General features: G+C 37.5%; 1 protein-coding gene across 1 annotated transcript in view; it reads left to right on the forward strand.

Moving 5' to 3' along the window:
- SMOC2 (SPARC related modular calcium binding 2) overlaps positions 1-25,872 on the forward strand; it is a gene marked incomplete at its 5' end in the record, with an annotated part of 92,773 nt that overhangs the window by 11,328 nt on the left and 55,573 nt on the right. The window contains 5 exons of the mRNA XM_010016947.1: positions 2,656-2,762; positions 3,781-3,880; positions 10,734-10,781; positions 15,084-15,134; positions 15,918-15,992. Coding sequence (XP_010015249.1) covers positions 2,656-2,762; positions 3,781-3,880; positions 10,734-10,781; positions 15,084-15,134; positions 15,918-15,992 — 381 coding nt within the window. The remainder of the gene's footprint in view (positions 1-2,655; positions 2,763-3,780; positions 3,881-10,733; positions 10,782-15,083; positions 15,135-15,917; positions 15,993-25,872) is intronic.

A 25,872-nucleotide genomic window follows, 5' to 3' on the forward strand; every position in this document is an offset into this window, starting at 1 on the left:
GACCACCCTACTACGTTTCTTCTATCAGGTTTAGACTGTATCTCTGTGTCATAGTTATTCCTTGTGAATTTCACACCTTGGTGAAATAAAAAAAAAAAAAAAAAAGAACTGGGAATAATATTTGGACAATATACAATCTGAGATGCTTAACTTGATAAGAAATCTTCTTCATGGGTTTATTTTGGGTATACTGAAGCACAGTAATGTCCACAACTTTAGAATGTTTCCATGGTGATATAATGCAAAATAAGGCTTCAAATGTGAATTTTGTAATTTAGTCATTGTTGATCTTAAAGTGTATTAGATTATCCAGAAATAGGAGGCCTTTAGAGCATCAGGCTGTTTAGGAACAAGTGGTGGATGGTTTTGGAGAACTTCTCTTCCTCCTTGGCATGTTTTTATGATAATTCAAATATTGGAGATAAATTACAACCCTACTGGTACTATACCAGAGACTTTATGTTTTGGAATTTATATCACTTTTCCTTTTAGACATTTAAACCACATGTCATTCTAGAAAAACGAGGACAGAGGGCCAACAAAGGAGTGATTTATTTTCAGTTAAAATACTAGCTACATTAAAACCACATGTTATTAAGTACTGTATAACCAAACCATGCTTATGACACCAACACTTGCTTAAAATGTTTCTTTTTTTTTCTTTCCCCCAAAAGCTTTGGCAGTGCATACATTAACAGACTTCACCTGAGCTGCACAGGACATTGACTATAATTTTCCCTTGATGAAACAAGTTATTAAAGGACCAGAGTACAAATAAATTCAGTTCCTTATTATTTTTCTCACATTTCTGGATGGTTGAACTTTTCTGTCCATTTTATGTAACATTGCAAGTCTGTGAATATCCCTCCTGCAATAACATAATATAATTAAGGTTGTTAAAGCTGAAATATAGTTTTTCAAAGTGAAAGAACATGTATTTTGGGCATTTTACCAACATGAACTCTCATAATGCTCCTGTGAGAAAAGTAAACTAATGCACAGAAGTAGTGCACATGAATCCAAGACCAGACGGGAAATCAATACAAAGATTAGAATTAAGGGGCCCCAATTTTGTTTTCAGGATGCAGATGCTGAGGACCAGTTTCTGTCCTCATTATGATACACTTCCACACCGGATTACCTAGGACTTGAAGGGAATTTTTTATGCTAATGTTGACAGATGAGTTGTCCATAGGTTGGTGGAGATGACCAGTGAAGGATTCATGCTGTACCAAGGACTTCCGCAGTTGCACCAAGCTTCCATGGTGATTCTGTGTGTGTGTGTGTCTGGCTGACACTGGCATACAGAGGGTGCTTGGGGAACTGGGAACTTAGCTGGCTCAGCTGAACGCTCCTGAGGACTTTCAGATGCCAAAACCCTGTAAAGATATGCTGATAATCAAATGGGGAAGTGAAAGTGGTTTTGCCTCACTGTTCAGATTCTGTTCAATGTACAACCTGCATGGACTGGAAAGCCTGTCCTTGTGCTTTTGAGTAACTGCATGAGCATTCATGGATCGCCACAACACCCCTGTCTCACAGGTAATCACTGGACAGTTTTAGCCCTAAAAGCAATCTAGCCAGTTACTGTCAAACGGTTCAGATCAGAAGCAGCAATTTTTTTATGTTTGTGTGTTTGAGATCATTCTAATTCAGATGTTACAGTCACATCTTGAAATCATTCATACTACCTTAAGGTTGCCTGGTATTCTCATTTCTTCTGAAATTGCTTAGCTCAAGTAGATCCTGGAGTATTGATTCTGCATCAGCAAAATGCTAAAATTTGTAGCAGCCTTAAGCAAAGAAAGGTAAAACAGTGTATGTTATGCGTCTTCTCTCAGTCCTTGTCTGCCTAATTGAAATAAAGAATATGTAGTAGACAATATAATTTATTAGACAATGGAAAGTGAACTGAATTAAAGCTATCTAATTTTCTACCTTGTCTTAGAAGGAGACCAGTACCAAGTAATGTAAGAGATGGTGCTAGTAATCACACAGTGGGCAAAAAAGGACCATGTGGTAGACTTGACATGTGCCATGTCTAAATCATAAACTTACACTAAATTTTAGCATAGTATGAATTAATGTCCACAATTATTGAATCACTTCCCCATTAAGCCCCTATAGCGTACAATATATTTTATTGCATTTATTTTATCAGCCTGGTAGGCACAGCTGTAGTATCAGTTGAGATCGCTACCTAACTGCAGTAGACGATGTGTAAACTCACAGTAGGAAATACAAGCCTCCTGATGCCTGCTTTGCCTTTCCTGAAGCTCTGGAAAGCTAGTGCTGCCACCAGCACTGGAAGAATATTGTGGGGCACAAGATAGCATCTATTCTATTGCTGTGTTAAATTCATAGGAGAAGCCTCATTTGGGCTTCTACCTTTTGGCAGCGGTTGGAGCAACAAGGTTGTCTCTCCAGGCATCTTTCCATCTCATTTCCCAGTTCTGGATTATTGCCTAGAAATTATTGTCTTTTACTGGTTTTCTTTCCTAAAAGTATTGCAAGTGATTGTACATTTTCCACTAATTATAATTCTGATTCTCTTTATGCGTCTCAGAACCTTCTTTCTTTTTCTTAATTTAGATTATCACTTATCTTTTCTTAGTATTGCATCATCCAGCTGATTTATCTTCTTCCTTTCTCTAGATGTTTCCAGATGTGTGGCTGAGAGGAAGTACACCCAGGAACAAGCTCGCAAGGAATTTCAACAAGTGTTTATCCCAGAATGCAATGACGATGGCACATATAGCCAGGTTGAAAATTTTTCATTCAGTATCTTGTATGGCCAGAAAGACAGAAGATGTGTGTTTGCAGAAATGAAGAAGAGACAAGTGTAATGAAGGGAAATGTAATTTCAAAAAGAAATTTAATTTGTGCTAAGGCTGATGTTAAAAAATGGAAGGAAAATTCATGTTTTGTGCCAAGTCCTTGTTTTTTTCAGAGTTGGCCAGCAAAAGAGTCAAACATTACCATTTTTCATGCAATACACTCCCTGTTTTTCTAGACTGAGGCAGCTGAGTCATTCTTGTAGCCCCCTGAATACTCATCAGATGGTAAAATGCTTGGAATTTCTGATCTGCTCCTGATTTGAACCAGAAATCTTGTAACCAGAGTCCATATCTTAGTGCTAAAGCATGAATCATAGAGAATTCTTCCCTATTCTCAGCTGAATTTCTGCAGAAGCATATGGTCTGACACTAATTTACTTAGGTTAGATCATGGAATTCAGAAGGGATGCAGTTAGAAGCTTACCCTGTGATAAGTATTCCAATCAACATCACCTTCTGCTGCCTCTGTACTGCATTTCTGTTGTGAAGTTGTGCAGAAGACAATCCTTCTAATTTCAAACATGGTGAGGGAAGTGACACTGGCCCTCAGGAAATACAATGCAATTGATTTCTGAGAGGAATTCAAAGAGTTTCCTTTCTGACAGCTTGGGAAATGAATAATGCTGGCAGAAGCACTCTGTCCCGCTCCTTCAGTGGGTGGAACAATATGTTCTCTATGTGGAAGAAAAATCGAGATTGCTTGCTTCGGTAAAAGTTTATCTGTCTCTTGAGGAACTTCATTGTGAGCTTTTCATAACACCTGCACCTCAGTCTTGTGAAATAGGGTATAAACAACCACATATTTCAATAGTTTTCTCTTCACTCGTTCTGAAGGACCTACTGCATTTTGCTTGAAATAAACTTCTTTATGCTGAAGAATTATGCTGTGGGATAACAGATATATGTCTGACAAATTGCACATGGTTCATCTCATTCCTGACAGGTTCAGTGCCATAGTTACACTGGATACTGCTGGTGTGTCACTCCCAACGGTCGTCCTATCAGTGGTACTGCTGTGGCCCACAAAACTCCCCGGTGCCCCGGTAAGACTTGTTTGGCTGGGCAAGTTATGACATTGTCTCATGAATAGCAGATTTATGTGGCATCTGATTAGACTTAAGGAGGAAAATTCTTCACTGGAAGAGTGGTTCACCTCAGAGACAGGTGCGGGCAGAAGCTGTGGATGCCCCATCCTTGAGCATTTGCAAAACTCAACTGGACAAGGTTCTGAGAAAATTTGTCTAACTTTTAAGCAGGCCCTGCATGAGGTCTGAAGTCACTGCCACCCTAACCCTCCCTGTGATTCTGTGGTCCATCTACTTTAATTATACTGTAGTATAATCTAGCTATTGAAAGGGGGTTTGCAGTCAAACTCATTGCCATGTGTATTGCCTTTTGTCTTTAATCAGGAAAATTAACAGGTTCACTGTTTTTTAGGAATTTGCTTCTGACCATCTTTCATTGACATTGATAATAAATATAAATCCCAAGTGTATGAACAGTTGCCAGAATTGCTATTCACCTTCCTTGAGGCTGAGAAAATTGCACAGAAATAGCTCTAAAAATACTTAAACTCTATGTATTGTATGCCTGTTTGTGCTGCAGCACTATTTTCTGTCAGAGACTGGAAAATAGCTTTGAAAAGCTAACCTTGTAATGTAAATGAAGCTGAAAAAAAAGTGGATTTGGGTCTTTGAGGGAATTCACCTGGTCCAATCTACTTCAATTGTTCAAGCACAATATTGATGCTTTTATATAAATAGGTGGAGGAAGGAAGAGACCACTGACAAAGTTTCAACAAAGACATAAAAACTTAATTCAGCTTCCAAGGTCTGTCTTGTTTAAATGATTTTGAGAATCTCCCATGCATCTTGCCTGTAGGTGAGCTTTAGCCAGAAAGAATACTTTTCAGACTAATCTTCTTGATCCAGTATGAAAAGTTACTGTAGAATAAGTTAATTGTGAAAAATAATATAAAATGCTCAGAAGCCTTAAAATAGAGAAAAAGGTGCATTCATTTTAGTGTAATTATTGTTTATAAATGAATGATATTTTCAGAAGACAATGGTTACGATTGCAGTTTTGTGCTTCACTAACATCAGTGAAAGAGGGGTAGTGCTTAGGAATTTGCTTCTGGCTGTCTTTCACTGATATTGATAATAAATATAAATCCCAAGTGTATGAACAGTTCCAGAACAAATGGCATTATTTTTGGCTCAAAATGTTGCTCAGTTAGTTGCTTTCACTTATAAAAATATTTGCTTCACCTCAATAACCCAAATATAAATAGGAAAAGCTCACTTTTTCCTATTAATATTCAGTATTATTGAGGAGAATCTGCAGTGTAGTTCCAGGTTAATTAATAGATTATTATTAGAATTATTCTATCACTACAGGAGCCAGACCTTAGTTCCTCTCAAAGCTATATTCATGCGTCTAGCAGATAAACTGCCAGACTACTTCAGCTTGGTTTTGGAGGACTGGGAAATTTTTTACAGAAATGCTAAGGAGAAGGTGATAGTAGCACTTGATCTTAATTTAGTAGCTCAGAGATAAATAGACTGCTTCAGGGCCCAGGTGAGTATGCAGAGTCTGATTTTGCTCCATGGGAGATCATGGGTAATTTTCCAGTTGTTACGAGACCCTTTGAGATCATCTCTGCACATTTCCTCCCCTGCTTGGATCAGTGCTCTCACATTTTACTACTCAATATATCCGTTTGTCCTTCAGGAAAGAAGTCCAGCTACAACAGTGTTGGGAAATAGATTTGAAATGCTAGGGGATTTTGCAGTGGTAGTGGCTAAGGTCTTAGTCTTAAGAGGTCTGGAGAAGTCTCATTCAGCAGAGAAGGCAGCTACAGATTTTCTCAGAACCTGATGTGGTATAATAAGGCAAAACTTTGCTCTTATATTGCAGAATGAAAGCCTGAAGTACAACTGCACCCTTCTCCCATTTCACAGTATATATTCAAAATTGCCATCTGTTTAGGATAACTGGTTTTTTTCCCCCCAGGACTGTTGATGTTTTCCAGATCACCATTGATTCCCTTTTGTACTTTTTTCTTTACTACCACTCTGCACAGGAATTACAATCAAAATATTAGTGGATATCCTGAAGTTGAGTAGATGTACTCCTGTCTTAACTAATATTTCAGGGATGCCATTTCTTCCAACACTGTTGTCCCTAGTCAGTCTAATACATGGTGTTGGTGCTAACCTTCTTGTAGGCATTGCCTTACTACTTTTTGACATTGCAGGCAGGTCTCCTGTAGCAGTGGCATTCTGACACCAGCATGTTGATGTGTTTTCATTTGCTTCTGAATATTCTGCAGACATGATGCTATAGCTATTTCAAAGACATTTATGCAAATTTATCAGTTTGCAATTACTAGACTTTTTTTTTGTACGGGATCACTTTTGCCACCTTTTTCATCTAGAGGAGAATGTGTGCAGAAAATCAAGATGGCAGGTAGCGCCAATTGTGAATATGCTTTTGTAATGATTTTCTCATAGGAAATGTGATACTATGGAATGTGTGAAAATTTCTTATTTTAGTGAAATTGTTCAGTGTTTCTTTTCAATTTTAGGTTTGTTCTTCTGTAACTTCAGCTAAGGTTTGAATATACGTCTAATCAACTGTGCTGTTCCTAAATTATGGGATAATTTCTTGCCTTTCATTTTCTCCCAGTAGAACCACCTTTGACTTTGGTGAATATCCAGAAATAGAAAAGAAGAGCATGGCAGCCTGGAAGAACTTGGATTTTAATAGAGGAAATATGGAACAGAATTAGGATTGGCAGATAGAAGTTTGGTTTCCTAATTCCACCCATCCGCTACCCATGTTTCACATTTACTGTGTGATATTAGATATGTAAAACAACCTCTAAGTTTATCTAACTGTTTATATTAGTTAGCTGCAAAACAGGATGCTTCCTAAACCCATCTCAGGTCCTGGAACAGAAAAGTGTCATGTGAATATTTTTTCAGTATCTACAGTAGCTGTGTGAGCCATTTTTTGCTCATTGTGTTGTTCTGGTTGCTCTTTCTGAAGTTGTCTTTTTTGCTAGAGACACAAGGTGTGGCAAAATGAAGGTTATATGTAGCATTAAAAAATGCAGGACTCTCCAGATAATTTATGTAAAATCTTTGCTGTAATTATGACATGTTTACCTGAAAGAGTCTCTTTTCCCCATCCTTTCCAGTTATTCCTGCACAACACTTGGTATTACTAAAACACACATGATAAATCTCAGAATGTCATTCCACACCATGGAAGTAATCTCCACTGTTGCAGGAGCAGTGGTGAGAAGGAGAGTAAATCAGACACATTCCCATGACAGCATTAAAAAGAAAGCCCCTTAAAAATGATGAATGTCCCCCAATACTTTCACAAAAGAACACCAGGCATAAAAAAGACATTTTTACAACTCCCCATCTCTGTTATCAGCACTGCAGGGAACTGCAGAATTTCCACAGGTACGGAGTCCTGGGAAATGGGGCAGAAATTGAGAAGCAGGTGTTAAATTATCACTGGAAAATACAGTGTTTGCCGGTTGTAGGGGTTTTATGCCCTATTAACTGTTCTGGGCTTCTGCCAGTGAGATTGCAGTGGTATGGAAACATGTTTTTTTATTCTGTGAAGTAGTTTTGCTACCTTACAATTAAGATGGCGTGATCATTTTTTAAGACCAAAATAGAAGTGCCATTAAAAATTCAGAAATGATGAAAACAAACATATGTAGGAAGGCAATGAACCTTTAAAAATTTACATTATATTGCTTTTGTTAGCTGATAAAGATACACATCCTTGAATCATCTATATCTTCTGCCCCCATATATATTACTTTCCCTATGCATACAATCAGACATATCCATATGTGAGATAAAAACAACATGGGAAGATAACTTTCCTGTTTCTTGATATCTGCATTCAGTGGTTAGGTATCAAATATTCTTCAGTATGAGATCATAAATCATTATATATATCAGACAATAGTAGATTCTCACATTCTCTTTTAAAGGCCAGTTGCATATGACCATATCCGTAGAAAATAGATATTGCTAAAATTACAACCTGCAAAACTCACATCACATTCCCTGGAAGATTATTGTGTCTCAGAAGTTGCTATAGTGAAACGTGGTAGAATTCTGGGTTTTGCAATAAAGTAAGGCATTAATATTTTTGTTTCTTTGGTTGGTTTTTTGGTTTTGTTTTGTTTTTATTCGTGAGAATCATAAATGGATAGATGGCTAAGCTAGAACAGTACTTTCTTCTTCTTAAAATAATGCTGATGAATATAATATTCCTCCTTGTCCTCTCTTATTCCATAAATATGTTTATGTGATGTTTTGGTGACTTACAGTGCCCTGAAAACTTGGGAGCTGATTGTATTGCCTAACTTTTATCCAAGTTATAAGTTGCTATTTCTCTTGGTTGCCTAGCTGAAAATGTGAGCATTTGTCGTGAGTATTGAAGATACAATTTTCTAGAAACTTGCAAATGCAACTTCCTTTTGCGATTTTAAATACTAGTACTTCACTTAAATATATTCAGAAAATGGTAGAAAAAAATGATACAAGCTCAATAAACCTCACCTTGAACTTTGAGACAACAAGAAATTTTTCTGCTTCAGAAATTGAAAATTGCAGGTGAAACTGTGTGAAGGCACAAAATTTTCTTTGTAGGAAATTCTGTGAATATTTTTGTTAGCTTCTAAAGACTATTAAAAAATTCATTTTAGCCTGGTGAATCTCATTTTCATAGTATTCATTTAGGAAAATCCTAGCATTTTAGTGAAATAAATTTCCTATAATTCACAGTGAATTAAATTCACTATGATAAATGTAGCCTTTGTGAATGCCAGTCTCTTCCTTCATCCATCAGATTTTCATCAAAATTTAGGGTAAAAAAAAGCAAAGCATAGATAGAGTAATTCAGTTTTCCCTGACTGTACATGAATATTATATAGTCATTATTTCTCACCATTTTGCATACAGATGGAGTAATCTGAATGCATCTTCATGTTAAGGAAATCTGGAAAGATTTTTCTGCCTTTGGTTGAAGATGTGGAATGTTACAGAAATTTCACTAATGCATTAAATTACTTTGTACTAAGCTGAATTTTAAGTTCAGTTTACACAGTGGCTCTGAATGTACATAAAGAGACAACACTAGTGTCAAACTGAGGCTTTACTTAATACTCTTTTTAGCACAAAGCGGCTATCTGTGACAGTTCATCACATGCATTCCCCATGCTGAGACCTCCTTTCCATTCACAAATTGGAGTAAAACACTTCAGTGTGGATGAGAGTCAGACCTCAAATCTCTGCATGTACAAGGGAATTGTAATTATATGTCTGAGCATCGAAATTCAATTGAGAACCTACAGAGTTAATTGTAAGTGGATAAAATTTGAGGAAAGATTGGATGACTGGTATTTAGTACAATTAGAAAAACCTGTAATTTTGTATGCAGTACTTCCTTAAACTGGAACATCTTGTTTGAGTTCAAGCTAAGCCTCTTATCAAATCCAAGCCAAGCACCAAAAAGCTCAGATATTCTGGCTTCAGCTAGCATAAATGCAAGAACCTTCCTCCTCTTCAGAGTGAACACATGGATTAGTATTCCAGTCTGTTTAGAGCAAGCTGTCCCAAACACCCTTGGATGTAATTCCTATAATTATAATGACTTTATTTTTCCTGTGTGCATTAATACTGACGTATCACTAAGTATATTGATTTTCTGGTGATTCAAACGTAGTACAATAAAAATAAACTACCACCAAAAAAAGAAAAGTCTAAACTGGAATATTTCTGTTATGGGTATGTAAAAGCTGTATTAAAAGCTGAATCCTTCAGAAGGTAGTACCAGCTTGGCTGCATTGTCATATATTCTTTTATGGAGGCTTTAAAATCATCATGCCAGATTTGTGATGCTAGCTGTCTTCCCTCTGGCAGACTCTTTTGTCTAAACTTGATGCTGAGGTAACCATCAAGTAACAATGCCTGTGATTTAGTGGGTTCTCTTATTTAAATTGCTGTTTTAGAACAGATTTATTGTGCTGCAAGGTTTGGGGGTTTTTTGTTTGTTTTAAACCCAGTGATTTTAGTTATTCCAGAGGGCAATAAACTAAGAAAATTAAGGCAACCATATTATTTCACACACTTCAGAGCATCTGTCAGATGTGGTTTTTTGGGTTTTTTTTTGTTTGGGGTTTGCTTTGTTTTGTTTTTTTTTTTTCTTAAAGCAGGTGTAAATAAGAAGAGACTATGTGATGAGAATTGATAGACATTATGCTTCTTAATTTTTGATCACTATGTAGCTCTTCAGAGAGAAGACTACCACTTCTAAAGGTGCTTTTCTAAAGCAGCAGAGATAGATCTGTTGATAAGAAGTGGCTAGGAGTTAGAATCATGCCAGTGGTTGTAATAATGGATGCCTAAGCAAGAAATAAGGAAGCGTTTCTATTTTAAAGCCTAAGGACAGCTACCTCCTGTAAAAACTACTAAGGAAAACAGTAGATTCTCCATTTCTTGATAACTTGAAATAGAGTCTGGATGCTGGGTTAGAGTCCAGGCTGGTAGGATAAGCTGTTAAACCCAATCTCCTGCAAACTTCTTGATACCCTTTCCACCACTGCTGTCTCCTTTTCTAAGGGCCAGAACTCTGGGGATGACTCCTGCAAGTAATTCAGGTGCAAATTCAGAATAATCCTCTGTCTCTGCGTCCACCAACACATGCACTTTCCACACCACCATCGGGTTTCCAGAGGGGTTTTATGTGAGGCATTTAAAGAAGAAAGGCTTCGATAACTCATTAAAGATGAACTATATTTCTTAGAAAAAATATTAAAAATAAAAATAATATTCTTCTGGTTAATTCCTATCTCCTTTGCAGGTTCAGTGAGTGAGAAGCTGCCACAACGAGAAGGTGCAGGAAAAACAGGTAAATATCTTAGCTGGCCTTTAAATGGAAAGTAAAATATCTGTGGAATACACCACTGTGATTTTCCATAGGTTTAAATTATCAATAGTTATTCATCATGTATTATAGCAACATATATACTATGTATACATGCATATATACTGTTTATTTTATATCTGCATTTTAGGTTTTTAGTAAAAGTATAAATGTATATATATATGTATGCATGTATTTGTCTATATATGCATAAACAGTATGTTTTTCCAGTCTCAGCCCTGCAGACTTTGCTGTTCTATGCTGTTGGGAAGATAACTTTTATTCCCATAGCTATACTCTGAAATACTTTCCCATAGTGTTTCCTTGCCCTGGAGGACAGATTATTCTGTCTGTTAGATAAAGACAGCATTCTGCAGTCCCAAAATCTTAGGAACTGGAGTCCTGACTTTATTTCCATAGCAATCAGTACTTGAGTCATCTTGGAACCCAGCACTTTTTTCTATATTGTGTTTAATTCATCAGATGGCTTACATTCATGGCCAGATGATTGTTGTTGTTAGAAATAGATCATGGTGTATATCTTGTTGGCAGGGCAAAATCTGATGAGACTCCAACATAGCTGGTAGGTTTAAGTGAGGGAGATGTCTATGCTTTAAACAAAATCAAAGCTTGTGCTCTCCAAACACCTAAAAGAATTTTAATTTCAACTGAAAATAGCATATTAAATGTAGATGTCAGTTACAATGGCATAAATTAATTTTAAAGAAGTTACTCATTTGTGCTAATGTTAATGACTGGTGCACTGTAAATGTAATTGAAATATTTTTTTTACAGGAACTTTTGCAGCATTGTTGTATACATGACATTTAAATAAACTGTTGTGCAGTTAGGTTAAGAAAATCAGTACTTCTTTAAAGGCTAATAATTACAAAGAACTGGAAAATAGTTCCTTCATGTGTTTCCAGGCAATTGTGGGTTCCACTAACCTTAAGTTACCCATTTGCTTTAGGTCAGGACTTTAATTTTCAGCTTTGAACTGAATGAACTGTCCCATGTATGAAACTTGTCTGGAATCCTTTATTTTTGTTTGTGACTTTGGCAGCTGAGCTGTTGAACCATAAATGATCAGTCACAGAACAAGGAACTTGAATGAACACAGTTTATCAAGTTTTCCTTCACATCACACATATTTGTGTCTAAAGTGACATGGTTGCATTTTACTCACACCCTGTTTTTATGCTGCTTTATGCTCTAGCACAAGTCTGCAGCATGGAGGGCCACTGACCTGGTTCCCATGCAGTCCTTGGCTCTTCTCAGATGCTGCTAACTTCCCCTCCCCACCCTTCCTCCCGTCAATCACATGCTTTAAAGAAAGTCATGTTGTCAGAGACATCACAACATCCTTAGGGACCATCATGGAGTAATGAATAGCATCAGCTGAGTGAGAACTGTGCTTCAGGTTCACAGTCAGTGTAGTAAAAAGTATTCAGTAGCTCAGCTTGAAAAGGCACAGCAGTAGTTTTTTGAAATAATCATAAAACTCCATGTTCATCTTTCCTCTGCACATTCCTGTGGACTAATCAGAGGAATCTGGGTGGAGGTACCTGACCATATTGTAAACAGCAAGTGTAGGCAGGTTCACAATGTTCTTACTGCTGTAAAGGACGTGTTCCAGACCTTCAAGTGTGAGGACTCTACTCAAGAGACAGCATAGACTTATCCTGCGACAGTCTCTTCTTCCAAGATGTTACACAGAGACTCAGAGGAGAAGATGACCTGGTGGGCCATATCTGTTGCTGTTGTTAACCTTACTTTCTCTATTTCAATACTGAAAGAAAATTTCCAGCTGCAGATTTTGGAGGTCAGTTTGCATGTTTGCGAATGTTCACATTAAACTCAGCAGGAGTAAAGCTTAAAAGGTAATTCCTAAAGTATCTTCCCTGGCCCCGAAGTTCTCTCCTCTAATCAAGGAAAATATTCAGACAATCTGAAAAGCACAGGTGTCAGAGATGGGATCACATCCCTTTTTTCTGATTCTTAGCTGACTGTAGGACTATGTTCTTGGTAACTGAACTCTTGACAGCAAACAGATGGTTTCTGTTTAAATATATGCACATATGGACTGGTGTGCATGTGCCAGCCACAAAGACCTATGCAATTAACCTGTGAGATACCTAATTAACATGAAGATGAACTGTGACCCTGTTGAATGTTGTTTTGAAGAACGAAATGCCACATGCATTGTCATTCTTAAAAGGGTTTTCTATGAAAAGATGGTGTACCTGACAGAGAATTAATGCAGGCGTCTTCCAGCAGATTAAGGGTAGTTCAGGACCTGAGGTAGTTATGGAGTGAATTTAATTACCTTTTAGATTATACAGATACCTTGTACCAAGTGTTTGATGCATTGATGATCAGAAGCAACCTCTTTATTCTTTTTGGGGGTGGGGAGCAACGTGAGGCCAGTTTTATGATTCAATTATTAAACATCTGTTGAATTTTTAAAAATAAAAATCGATAAACTGTTTTAAATGCTGCTTGAGCAGAGTTCAAGAGGCTAGCTTTGATTTGGCTGAAAATCACCAAAGTTGTAGCATTATATCTGAATTTCAGGTAATAACATAAGATCAGATGTGTCACCAACTGTGTACCAAAAGAGGATTAGAGAAATGTCATTTAAACTAAAAACTGAGTTCCTGGCTGGAGTCTTGGTAATATTTACCTACTGTAAGCTACCCTGTGAAATTCTGTTTTCTGAATCATGTGCTGATTGATGATCTAAATATATGTCTTGATTCTCAGTACACTAGGATACTTGATGGCCTGTCTAAAATTAATCAATGGTCTTATTCCACCACCCAGAGGACACCATGAAAATGCCAGCAAAACTAATGAGAAGTGACAGTTTGTTATGGTATTGGACCAAAGTAGCCTGTCATTGCACGGACAGGAAGAATGAGCACTCTTAAAAGAAGTCTCCTCATGCTTTGGTTAGAACATTTTGCAGTGAAAATAAGTTTCTGTTGCTGCTACTTTGGTTTTGTGAAAAGCATGGAGGTTAGTGTGCCATGGCTGAAAATTTGGTTTTACCTTCTAACTCTGTTTGCTGTGAACTAGGCTTCCAGAGTCCTCTGCATGATCTGCATAAAGAAAATAGAGATTTACAAAAAAACCCTGGGATGGTGATACCAAAGAGAGCAGGAAGAGGCTGTTCTGACTTGCAGTAGCAAGAAGAAATGGAAACAGATAGTGTGTTAGCATTAAAGCTGCTCCTCACTGTTACCCTGGTAGGCTACATGCAAGAGGAAGCTTCTCAGTTACCTTTGGTCTAGCTTTTGTGAAAATGCCAGGAAAACAATCTGGAAACTATGTTGGTCTGAGATCCAGTTGTGAAACTGCAAGAAATGCTGATAAAACCCTTGCATGGAAGATGCTGTTTATTGATGGACACTTTGGTGTTGGAGTAAGCTCCATGCTACAGGAAAAAGCAACGACTGGAAAGTATGTACTAGCCAAGGTCTACTAAGTCATATTTACCCAGTATCTGCAGTAATTTTAAATAACAAAGTCATAATAAGGTAAAGGTGGGTCTTTGGGTACTGTACTTTCTCACAATAAGCTAACTTAAATATTTTTTCATATTGAATTTTTCTTTTGCAGCATTACTTCCACTGTTATTTAGTGAACCTAAATTTACACACATCCTCTTATAATTTCTGTAAAATTTCCTCTCTCTTTTCTTGCAGTAGTAATTGGTAGTGGATGGATGGAGATAGCTGACTGGAGGACAAGAATTATGCAACGATATTCTGTTCTTTTAATCTGTGAATCTTGCTTATAAAATCAGTCAACTGTCAAATAGATCCTGCTGTGCTGAAAGAAACTTTCCTTTCATTTTTAAGGTGTCAACATGTCTGCAGCTGCTCATCTGCCCCAGACTGCTTTTGCTTTCACAGGTCTTACCCCTTCTATTTTTTATCTAATTACTGCCAGAAATGCTGATTTGCTCAGTTATAATCTATAGGTATCAATGTGCAGCTTTAAAAATGAAGAAGTACTGTCCAGGGAGCAGCATCACTTCATGCCTCATCAAAGACCCTGCAATCATTTCATCAGCCATAACCTCAAAAGACATCCATTTATACTTCAGAGTCTGTAGATGCAATATATCTATTCTGTGTAGTGCCTATAAATAATATTTAAATTATTGTTTGTTTACCGGCCGGGGCTATGTGCAAATCATTAGTATCAGTCACGTATGTACACTTATTTAGCTTACTCTCATAATTGTAGTCTCCTTGCAAATCTTTTCCATTCTGAATTCAGATGATGCCTCAGCTCCCGCGTTGGAGACTCAGCCTCAAGGTGATGAAGAAGGTGAGCCTCAACAGGAACTTAACAGTACCGTATTAAACTATGCAGTGCAGACTGCATATCACAACGTCAAATGCTACCTTAAGAGTTAGGGCAACTGCTGGGGCAGTTGCAAGAAATTGCAAACATCTGTACTTTTTTTCCAGATGAAGACAGCAAACAGAGTCTTTATTTACAGGCAGCAAATTTCATGTGATATTTTTGAGATGACACTGTAGCTACAGAGTCCAACATTAGCAATTTTAATTGTCAATGCTCAAGGCGCAGACAGGTTTTAAACTTGAGGCAGAGTGCAGATTTAAACTGAATGGCCAAGTAAGGACGCTAAAAGGTAAATTCTCTCTGCAACATATTGCCTCGTAATATTAAGGTTGATATTTTGTCAGGCTTATATACCTCTGGAGAAATTCAGTGCTTTGTAAATGGAAAGCTGAAGGCCTACATGCGGTGATAGTCCTGTATTGTGGCTGCCTCACTATTTACTGCAAATCTCACAGAATATGATCCAAAGTTATTACATATTTTGGGTGAACACAGGGAGATTTTTATTCTGATTAAACATAATTTTAGTCTAAAAGTATTTCTTTCAACCTTTTGCATGAATGGGATAAGGGAGAAACTATTCATGCCTTTGTATGAATAAAAGTTTTAAATGGTTTAATACAAACCAGTGTGTCCCTTTATTTTTCAGACCCATGTACATTCAAAACCAGCCACTTCCTATTTAGCTGCTAGTAACTTAAAAAAAAAATTGTAACATTTAAAAACTGTTTTTTTCCCCCCTAGATATAGCTTCTCGTTATCCTACATTATGGACTGAGCAAGTGAAGAGTAGACAAAACAAAACAAATAAAAGCTCAGGTAAGAAACTTAAATTGTCCTTACTTTGCAAAGTTCCCATGAAGAAATGCATTAAGCCTTGTTAAAACAAGGCATTTAAGTGAAAGCCATTTTAATAACCATTATGCTTCCACTGTCATCATATAATAGCAACTTAATGATAGGCATAGTAATGTAGACTATTTTGTAGACTCATGCATCCTGTGTTCCTTTTATATGGAGATATTTTTGGCCAGGCTTTACTAAGTGTGAATTGATACTACTCCACTGAAGTTTCTGGCTCACGTGTGTTTGCATCTGTGAGTGGATCTGACATTTGTTTTTTCATCCACTTTAATTTTCTGCCTCTTTGTTATCTACTTATATTTTATTTTTGTGGGGTGATGTGTAGCAAGAAGATGATTGGAAAATGACAGTGTTGGTTATGTGTATTTGATGGTATATCTTAGGAGGCAAACCCATCAGAAACCAGTTGTCTGTTAACAGGAAAGTGGAAAGACAGTGGTTTGGGTTTTTTTGCTGTATCACTCGTCTGTTATTTACAGCCTGATTGCCAGTTTAGTGTGAATTAATTACGTTGCCTTTTTTTGTAACTGTTGAATTTTGGATTTACTTTTTTCACCACTCTTCAGAATTGAGCTTTGTAAACCTAGACTAGGAATGTCAGGTGAATGTCCTGAGACAGAAACCTCTCAAATATTTGGATAGATTCAGTGCTTGGGTGGATTACAAGTTTTGATGCCTTCCTCACTGCTCCTTCCTTTCAGTGGAACAAACTTCAAAGAATCTTCTTGAGTTTCCTTGTCTCTTTTTCTCTGAAAAAATGTTTAATTTTAAAAGAAACATTAATGATACAGGCTATGATTCAGTAAGTCATGCAAAAACCTGCTTCAGATCCAGTGGAAACTGAGGTTGTGCTTTACATGAAGTACTGTGTTTAAGTATTTTACTGAATTGAGGCCCAAAAGGATTTAGAAAAGAGACACAATTATCATAAGACTCACTGACTTATCTTTACTAATAGGTTTACAGATTCCTTTATGTAAACTATTTGTAACATAAAAGCAATAATTATTAATACTTTTTCCAATCCTTGATTTTCCAGTAGGTGCGCAACCTTGAGCAGAGTGTAGGCAAGAGTTTGAAGCAAATACTTTCTGTGCTGGACACTTATTCTGTCATTTTACTCAGTGTTAGCAAGAACAGAATTCCTTTGGGATTTCAGTTGTGTAAAATGTATGTCTAGAAATATGTAATTTTTAGGGGTGTTAATTTAATTTTTATGGTGCTAGAGACTAGAACTAAAGCAAGAATTCTTGAGTTTGCCATGGAGCTGCTGGAAGCCAAATCTTTAACACTCACACACATAAATAAATCAGAAAAACACCAGAGAGAAGGTGGGTTTATTACTATGAACTTGTAACCTCCAGTCCATCTAAAGACACACTTACAAAGGAAGAGAAGATGGAAGCATAATCTGCCTGTCTTATGATTGTTAACCCATGGAGCATTAGCATCAAAGCCATGGTTGTGTTGGATTTGCTAACAACAGGACTTGCTCTACAACCATGCTATATACAGGGGATCTCTGGAGGGCTAGCATTTGCTGCAGTCTTTGGTGCCATACCTGAACTAGCAGAAGTCAGCAGACACTTTGTAGCCAGCCTTGCTTTAATTTGTAGGCATACCTGATGCACCAAAAGCAACCACTAGTCTCTCTTCTGTAACTTCTCTTGTATATGTAATATGGCATAATTGAGTTGAATCTAGGTGCCAGAAACAGTGTCCTCACCAGTTCTGCTAGGCAGCATCTCTCTTCCAGTCTCCAGAACATAATGTGTGTCAGTGACCATATATTTATAAGTTGTTTTGGTGGCTAAGCCTCATTGATATTTGGTAAACAGGTCTTTTTAAGGTCTAGGTTAGATTTTTTCCCTTATTAACTCTGAGTGGTGCCAAAGCTTTGGGAACATCCACAGAGAATGAAATCTGGGCTGCTATGTGTATGGAAAGACCTCACGACTGAATCCACTGGATTGTGAACTAACCACCTTTGGACACCCAGGCTTCGATATAAGGGATAAATACAGTTGTCTTCTTTACTCAGTTTGCTTAGCAAACTCTGATTCAGACCTGGTCATACAAACACCAGAAATCTTACTGGAATGCCTTTGTTGGAGTAAAATGAGGAGAATTTATGTCTCCGTATGAACTGCCTTTATAAATCAAAAGATGAAACCTAATTTATTCATAGTGGGATAAATTTTCCTTTGTTCTATAGTAACCCAAGTGCTTTTAAAGAAATTATTTGGGTGCAAATAACACTATGATCTAGCCCTGCTGGTAGAAAATAAGAAAAATAATAATGCTAAAACATTCAGGCAAAGTAAAAATATCCTACTTAAAACTGACTATTTTAGTCTTTATTGCTATTATCTTCTCTATTTTTTATCTGTCCTAGTATGTCATGGCCAACAAGTCACGATTATAAAGAAACTTGTCTTGTCCTGAGAAGTCAATCTCCTTACAAGAATGTTTTTATGAGTTAAGGATCATAAATGAATACATTAAATTTACTGTACTCATCCTGAAAAGGTTTGCTTTTGCTACTCTGTAAATGATCTGCCAGTTACAATTAGCCAGTGAAGTCAGCATAAGCTTTTAGGTTTTGGAACATAGAAAATAATGGCTTAGGAAATTCTAGTTTATATTAGTTACCCAGTGCTTTCATTTGATTAAATCAGACTAAATTAATTATCACAGAGTAATGGCATTTAGGAGACTTAGAGATGCAGGGCATGAAATTGCTGGATTATGTATCCATGTTCTATAATGACTTCTAGTGTATATTCTTTTTGTTGGTTCAGAGAAATAGGTCTTTGCTGCTCATTAAAGACACATGTAGAGTGCAATTAAATGTATTAACTTTTGATGATCAAATGTTACTGATGGCAAAACCCCCCATCAACACTGGGTCATGCAACAATACCCCTGTTTAGAGTGGTGGATTTGAGCTCCCCCTCTGCTTGACCCTGGTGAGGCCACATCTGGAGTACTGTGTCCAGTTCTGGGCTCCTCAGTACCAGAAAGACAAGGAGCTACTGGAAAGGGTCCAGCAGAGGGCCACAAGGATGATCAGGGGTTTGGAGCATCTTTCTTATGAGGAGAGATGGCGGGAGCTGCACCTGTTTAGTCTAAAGAAGAGAAGACTGAGAGGGGATCTTATTAATGCAGATCAATACCTCAAAGGCGAGTGCCAGGAGGATGATGCCAGACTCTTTTCAGTGGTGCCCAGAGACAGGATGAGAAGTAATGGACATAAACTAAAACACAGGAAGTTTCACCTCAACATGAGGAAGAAGTTCTTTACACTGAAGGTGACAGAGCACTGGAACAGGCTGATCAGGGAGGTTGTGGAGTCTCCCTCTCTGAAGACATTCAGAACTCATCTGGATATGTTCCTGTGTAACCTGCTCTAGGTGACCCTGCTTTGACAGGGGGGTCGGACTAGATGATCTGCAGAGGTCCCTTCCAACCCTAACGATTCTATGATATCCATTTGAGCTCTTTTTGTATGTTGAAGATGATTTTCAAAATTTTTAAAAACTTTTTCTTCCCAGAATTAGAAAAACAGTATGCATCTGGTTGCTAAAATAACACACTGTTTGCTGAGATTGTTTTATACATATGCCGTGGTGCCTTTGCAGGTATTTTGTGATTTGTTTTGTTTTGTTTCTTTCAGGTTTTTTTTTAAGCCCACAATCCTCCTTTCTTTAATTTCACAGAAAATATTGTGGGTTTGCCACATCATATTAACAGAAATAAGAATTACAGCAACAGCTGTCAAACACAGAAAAGTGCATTGAAAACACTCAGCATGGGACTATATGGCTTCTGATTAAGACATTATAGCAGCCTACACACTGCTGCCTGTATGTGAACTTGATGTCTAAACTCCTGCTGTAGTTTGTGGAGGTGAGGGCAAGTGGAGCGTAGAGAGCAGCCCACCTCATCGTAAAGTCAACATCTGCACTTGGCCAGCGAACTAGGTAGCTGGACCTCACTGAGTGTGGTGACTAGTTTAGATCTCTAGGTGATGTGAAGGTATCTATCCTGTAGATAAATAAACTATCCCACCCCCAGCATTAGTTGAAAGTCCAGCTAGTATTCTTTTAGAGCTTGTCTATTTTACAAAGACCAGAGGACAGAAGGTTTTTTGCCTTGAAGAGACTGGATATCTTGGACTATGTACTCAGTAGCTGCCAGTTATTGTGGCTTCAGGGCTAGGTGTAACTTTCATGTGGGTGGAGACCACGACCTGACAGTACAGATACTTGACTTTGATTCATGTGTTGAATTTTAAACACATGAAATGAGTGGATAGAAACTTAGGGCCCCTTGCAGTCAATGGCAGAACTCCCAGACAGTGTTTAAACAGCCATTCATACTCTGACTACATGCTACTTGTTCACACAATAGTTCACATTTCATCTGGATCAAGCAGAGACACGTGATGTAGTGCTTTGTGCCAGCTTCGTGCTCTTTGCCAGCTTTATGCTTTAAGCAGGTGCTGGAGGACAAACTATACATGATCCAGCAAAATACAGGGTCAGCCCAGAGGAAGACTTTCTGGCGTAAAGGCTGCCAAGGCAGGGTCAAACTGTTAAAATGCTTAACACATCCATGCAACAAGTAGTGGATCATGTGATTATGACAAAGAATCCTAAATCAGAATTCATTGTCTCAAACGATGGCTTTGGTGACTATGAGAGTGCCCAGACGTCAGCCAATTATGGTAGTATAGAATCATCTTCAGTCTCATTTTTTGCTTTGACTCTGCGCACATGAAAGGAACACGTAGCTTTTTATTTAATTTTCTGACACAACAGAGTAGTGGTTTATTGCTGCCATTTTAGTACAGATCGTCAGTTTCAGGGCTTTAAAACTGTTAAAAGATTTTATCAATTAGCCCCAGGGAGCTCAATCTAACAGGAGTTTCATTCTCAAAATGCCATCTGGGAGAGCACTGAAGTGCGCATACACTAATATAGTACAGACTGGCTGCAAATGCAAATGCAAACAGTGTAATATCCACTGTGAATACATTCTTAATAGACTAAACCAGCAAATTAAGGTAATAATGTAACTACCAATTATGTGTCTGTATCTATACCAAATAGCTGCTTGCATTTATCTGTCCATGTAGACTGAATCTGTTGGCAAAGTATGCCAGTGAGGCTGACTAATGTGACAGAGCAACATTCTAAGATTTTAATACAGTTTTTATTGCTTTTTCATCTGACTGCTTTAAAGCATTTGTACAAGTAGTTTTTCTCACATGGAAACAATGTTGCTTGTCAGTGAGGTTTCTGTTTTGTTAGCTTTGTTTTCTTTCTCAGAGACAATTGTTCCAGTGGGATCCTGGGATCCCTGTGCACTGATGGTTGCCTGAAAGTCACCTTCTTACTAAGACCCAATGCAAAACCTGTTCCATGCTCCAAAGCTCACGCTCTTTCCAACCTGAACCTGGCTAACGTCCTCCTGCTATGCCTATCGTGGTAAAACTCAACTCTGAAATTAAAAAAGCCTGAATGAAAAGCTTTTACTTTTTTTTTTTTTCAATGGAAATAAATGTAAGAGTGTGTCTACCCAATCACATAAATTTTAATAGCCATTGCTTTCTAAGCATAGGAAAATTAGAAACTTACAGACAGGAAAATGAGTAACAGCTTGGTGACTTTGTATTTATTCTCATTAATTTTTGCATTTTCCAGATGTTGCTTTTAATATTGACTGAAGATAAATTACATGCAGTTGAAAGTGTTTGAGCTAGCAAGCAAAAAAGTAAGATTCCAAACTTGTGTTGTAAATACAGCCATTAGCTGTAGCTGGAGAAACCAAAAGCATGGAAATAAGTTGCTGAAATATAGGCATCTCATGCCTTCATGTGGCCTAGGGTATCTGATATGTGCCTGGGCTAGAGTCATGACAGCCTACTGGTAATCAGTGATGTTCTGGCATGCAGGTTTGATGATAGTCCAGAGTACCTGAAATGGCATTGAACTGACTCTTAAGAACCTCAGTTCAAACCATGAAAGGAAATAGAAGGCAGAACTATTGATTTTAAATAAGTCTTCAAACCTATCAACTGGCTATTAAGTCCATACATGCATTCTGTCAGTGGGAGCTCAGTCCATTACAGATGGCAGTCAATCTCTGCCAAATTCTAGGCAAGTTAAAATCTAGATATTATTACTGTGAGTTTTGTAGCTTGGGCTCATCTGCAGGTCAATTCACAAGAAAAGGAACTAGTATTTTTTTGTGACATCTACAGCTAATGTCTGAATATTTTGTGATGCCACAGAACTGGCTTTTGGGCCTTGTGAAATTTGTGGGTGCTGGAAGACATCAGCTGGTAAAATATTTCTTATTTGCTCTATTATCTCAGAAAGTTGGGCGTGGAAGATAAAGAAAAAGACATTGTGAGGAAGTAAGTACAAAAGCTTATACAGAGGAGGACTGGAAGCTTCCAGACCAACAGTTTTGTGGCCTTCACAGACTCTTTAGATTAGCTCTGGTTGCTAACTCACTAAAATACTCGCTTTAGAGTTCTTGAATGAGTGAACTATTTGGAGTGAACTATAATTTGTGATTTGTATTTTACTATAAAACCAGCATTGTTAAGAAACCCTTGGGGAGGGAGATGTGTGAGGCACTGTCATGTCTTGTTATATTCCCTACTGTTTTATTTTAAAGTATTTTGAAGAGTAGGAGGTAGTTCTCTTCCATTTTTTTGTTGGCTTGGAGTTTGGGTTTTTTCTTCTGTCAAGAATCATAAGAGTTTCAGTGTAGTCTTTTAGAACACTGGTTCCAAGACAATGCCTTGACAACTGAACAACTGGTGGTTTTGAAACTACTGATTGTTCGCACAATTAGGGCCAATCAGTAAATGGTTGATTTGGTTCCTAATGGAGAACTTACTTTGTCTTACTTTTCAGCAATTTTTAATGATACAGTAGTCTTGATTGAGCTGTTATGCAGAGGGAACAGTACTCTTCACCCTCTTCACCTGTGAAGAAAATTACTCCTTATGCTCTTTGGTCCTCTTTCCTTGCCTTTACCTTACTTTATGAGCCTTGCCTTTACCTTGCTTTATGAGCCTTGCCTTGTCTGTCCTAAATTGGTAAAGGAAAATTACAGTTTTCATTTAGTTCTTTCAGCCTCTTCCAAGAAGATAAAACTTTCCAGACCTCCCCACAGTGCTTGTATATTATGATACATTCTCAATTTGCAAGCTGCTGGATCATGTTTATTACTGTTCTATTTTTAATAACCCTTTTCACAAGCATTTTCATTTATCTTCACTTTGATTTTACATATTTGTCCAAAACCTTTATAAAGATCAAGCACTGACATTTCCAGTTTTTTCCTCCCACTACAGGGGAAGATCCTCCCATCCTAGACCATTAAAAAAAGAGTTCTGTTTTACATCCAGTTGATGGTCTTTATGCTCAGGACGTTCCAGGGTTTTATTGGATCCTCACAATGGGACAAAAAAAAAAAAAGAGGGAAAAAGGAGAGGAAAAAAAAAAGAAAATATCTGTTTTATACAAGGTTGATAATTCTATTTTACTGTGTATGTTAAAGTTTGATGCCAAAAGATAGTAATCTTTCCTGTCCATTTTTATCACATTACTTTCTGCAGCAAGTAAATGACACAATAGTCCTGCTTGAAGTTCTCCTTTAGCTTTTAGACATGCACTCCCCCATCTATCCATAGGTTTCCATAATTTACCAGACATCAGATTGTATAATCATAAAAGCATCTATAAGTTTTATAAATCCTAAGGGGGATGTCAGGCCACCAGCCTATATTTTAATTATAGATGCAAAAAAAAGTCATGTAAGTCACAATGCACAGAAACATACTGGACTGGATCATATCTAAAAACATAATCTTTATGGGAAATAAATAGATAAATCTTTCAGCCAGGGTAGTCTGAATCTGGCTATGGTTATACTATGATTCCTGGGTAATACACGGAAGATCTTCCAAGTATATAGAAGGTCTTCCAAATTTTGCGGGCAATTAGAAGCCCAGCAAGGTCAACAGCAAGAACTGCCAGGCCCTCCATAATCATCATCCCAGTGATCTGATAGTTATGAGAAAATGTCCATGTTCCGTGCAAAAATGCCTTCCCTTCCCTGCTTCCCCCCTGCCCGCAGTTAACAAACCTAAAGACAAATGAACATCATAGACTCAAAAATGCTAGTGTTAAGAAAACGATAATTTCAAGTCTAGGTCTTAGTTTTACTCAAAGTCATCCAGTGAGCTGTTCTGACAAGATTATTCTGGTTTGATAAGGCAGACTAGACTGCTCCGAGGAAAGTAATATTCTCTTTCTTCCATGGAGATAAGTCAAATGACCAACTTCCCACTTTTCCAGTAACTAAGAAGTATTTTTAAAAAGCCAAAAACAGTTAGGGCAAAATATTCCTGTAAATATCTTATGCAAAGTATGGAATTCTGCTGCTTGATCTGGCCACATTCTGCACAAAAATCTCTGCTGTTGATGGAAATATGGACCATGGAAGGACTCATGGCTATGTAACATGAATCAGTCCTGGTGGCTGGAAGTCAGTTTTACCTCAGTTTCCTGAATCTACATTTCTGATGGTCTGAATTCATTTCTAGATGTTCCCTGGTAGATCAGGTTATGGGCAGTCACAGTGATTTAAATTTGGAGGGATTTTTAATGGGAAGATTTATCACATCTGACTTCCAACTTTCTTATTTGCCAAACCATGTATCTCTGAACAAACTTCCCAAAAAGATCAACAGCTCATGCTACAGTTCATGCATTGCTTAACTATTTTCCAGAAGCTAGTTCTTGGCTTTTTCCTTAAGTCTTGAAAAAATTGAAAAAATTTTTGAGGCTTCATCAATACTGTTAACATTTTCCATTTGGTACAAAAGCAAGAGAAATTTAACTTCTACAAGGACTTTTGTGGGAAGAGTGGAATTCACCCCAAAACCTTAGTGTTGGCCACATGTCTGCAATGCATCTGTCACATCAGTCCAAGCATGTACTGCAGCATTTGTTTTTATGGACTGTTAAGGTGCCAGGTTAATAGTGTCATCCAGGGATCATTTCCCCTAGCCTGCCCTTGATGCAATGCACTTTTTTTTTTCTGTTTGGGACCAGAGTAGAGCCTCCTTTCCATGAAAAGCCACACCAAGGGTCATAATTGACACAAAGGAACTTGTTATAGTCAAATTACGTTTCTAAAGTATGTAAAACCACTTTGAGATCTTTTTGTCTGCAAGATGCCATATATACCCCAAGTATTGTATTATTACTGGCTTGCTTTCTGCCTCACTCCACTCTGTCCATCATGCTCTGTCTAGATAAATGCTAGACACTGTTTTCCCTGCACTCTACACTGCCTAGAAAAAACATTAACTATTGTTGCCATAATGCACTAGATTTCTGTGTTACCGGAGAAGAAGCAGTGATTGAAGAGACAGACCACTGTTTCTCATTAAGCTATTTTTAATACCTGTTTCAGTTTAAGAACAGCAGGCCAAGTATCTACATTCAACCACAAATAAAACTATGTTTAAATAAGGTTAAAGCTGTAAATTAAATTTCAGATCTTAAATTCTCGTGGTACATTACAAAACACCAGAGAAAAGAGAGGGCAAAACTTAATATACCAAACTAGTTGAAAATGCAGCCTTCTATGGAAAAGAATGACTTCTTAAAGAACTTTTTTGAGATCTGCATTTTCAGCTAAAAAAAAATTGTATTTTCAAGATAAAAATTCAAACAACAAAAAACTCCTTCAAAAAGATGAACAGTTTCGTCTCAGAACCTGCTGAAATCAAAGGCTTGTGTGG

This window comes from Nestor notabilis, unplaced genomic scaffold (assembly GCF_000696875.1).
Source record: "Nestor notabilis isolate BGI_N333 unplaced genomic scaffold, ASM69687v1 scaffold15656, whole genome shotgun sequence".
Taxonomy (NCBI): domain Eukaryota; kingdom Metazoa; phylum Chordata; class Aves; order Psittaciformes; family Psittacidae; genus Nestor; species Nestor notabilis.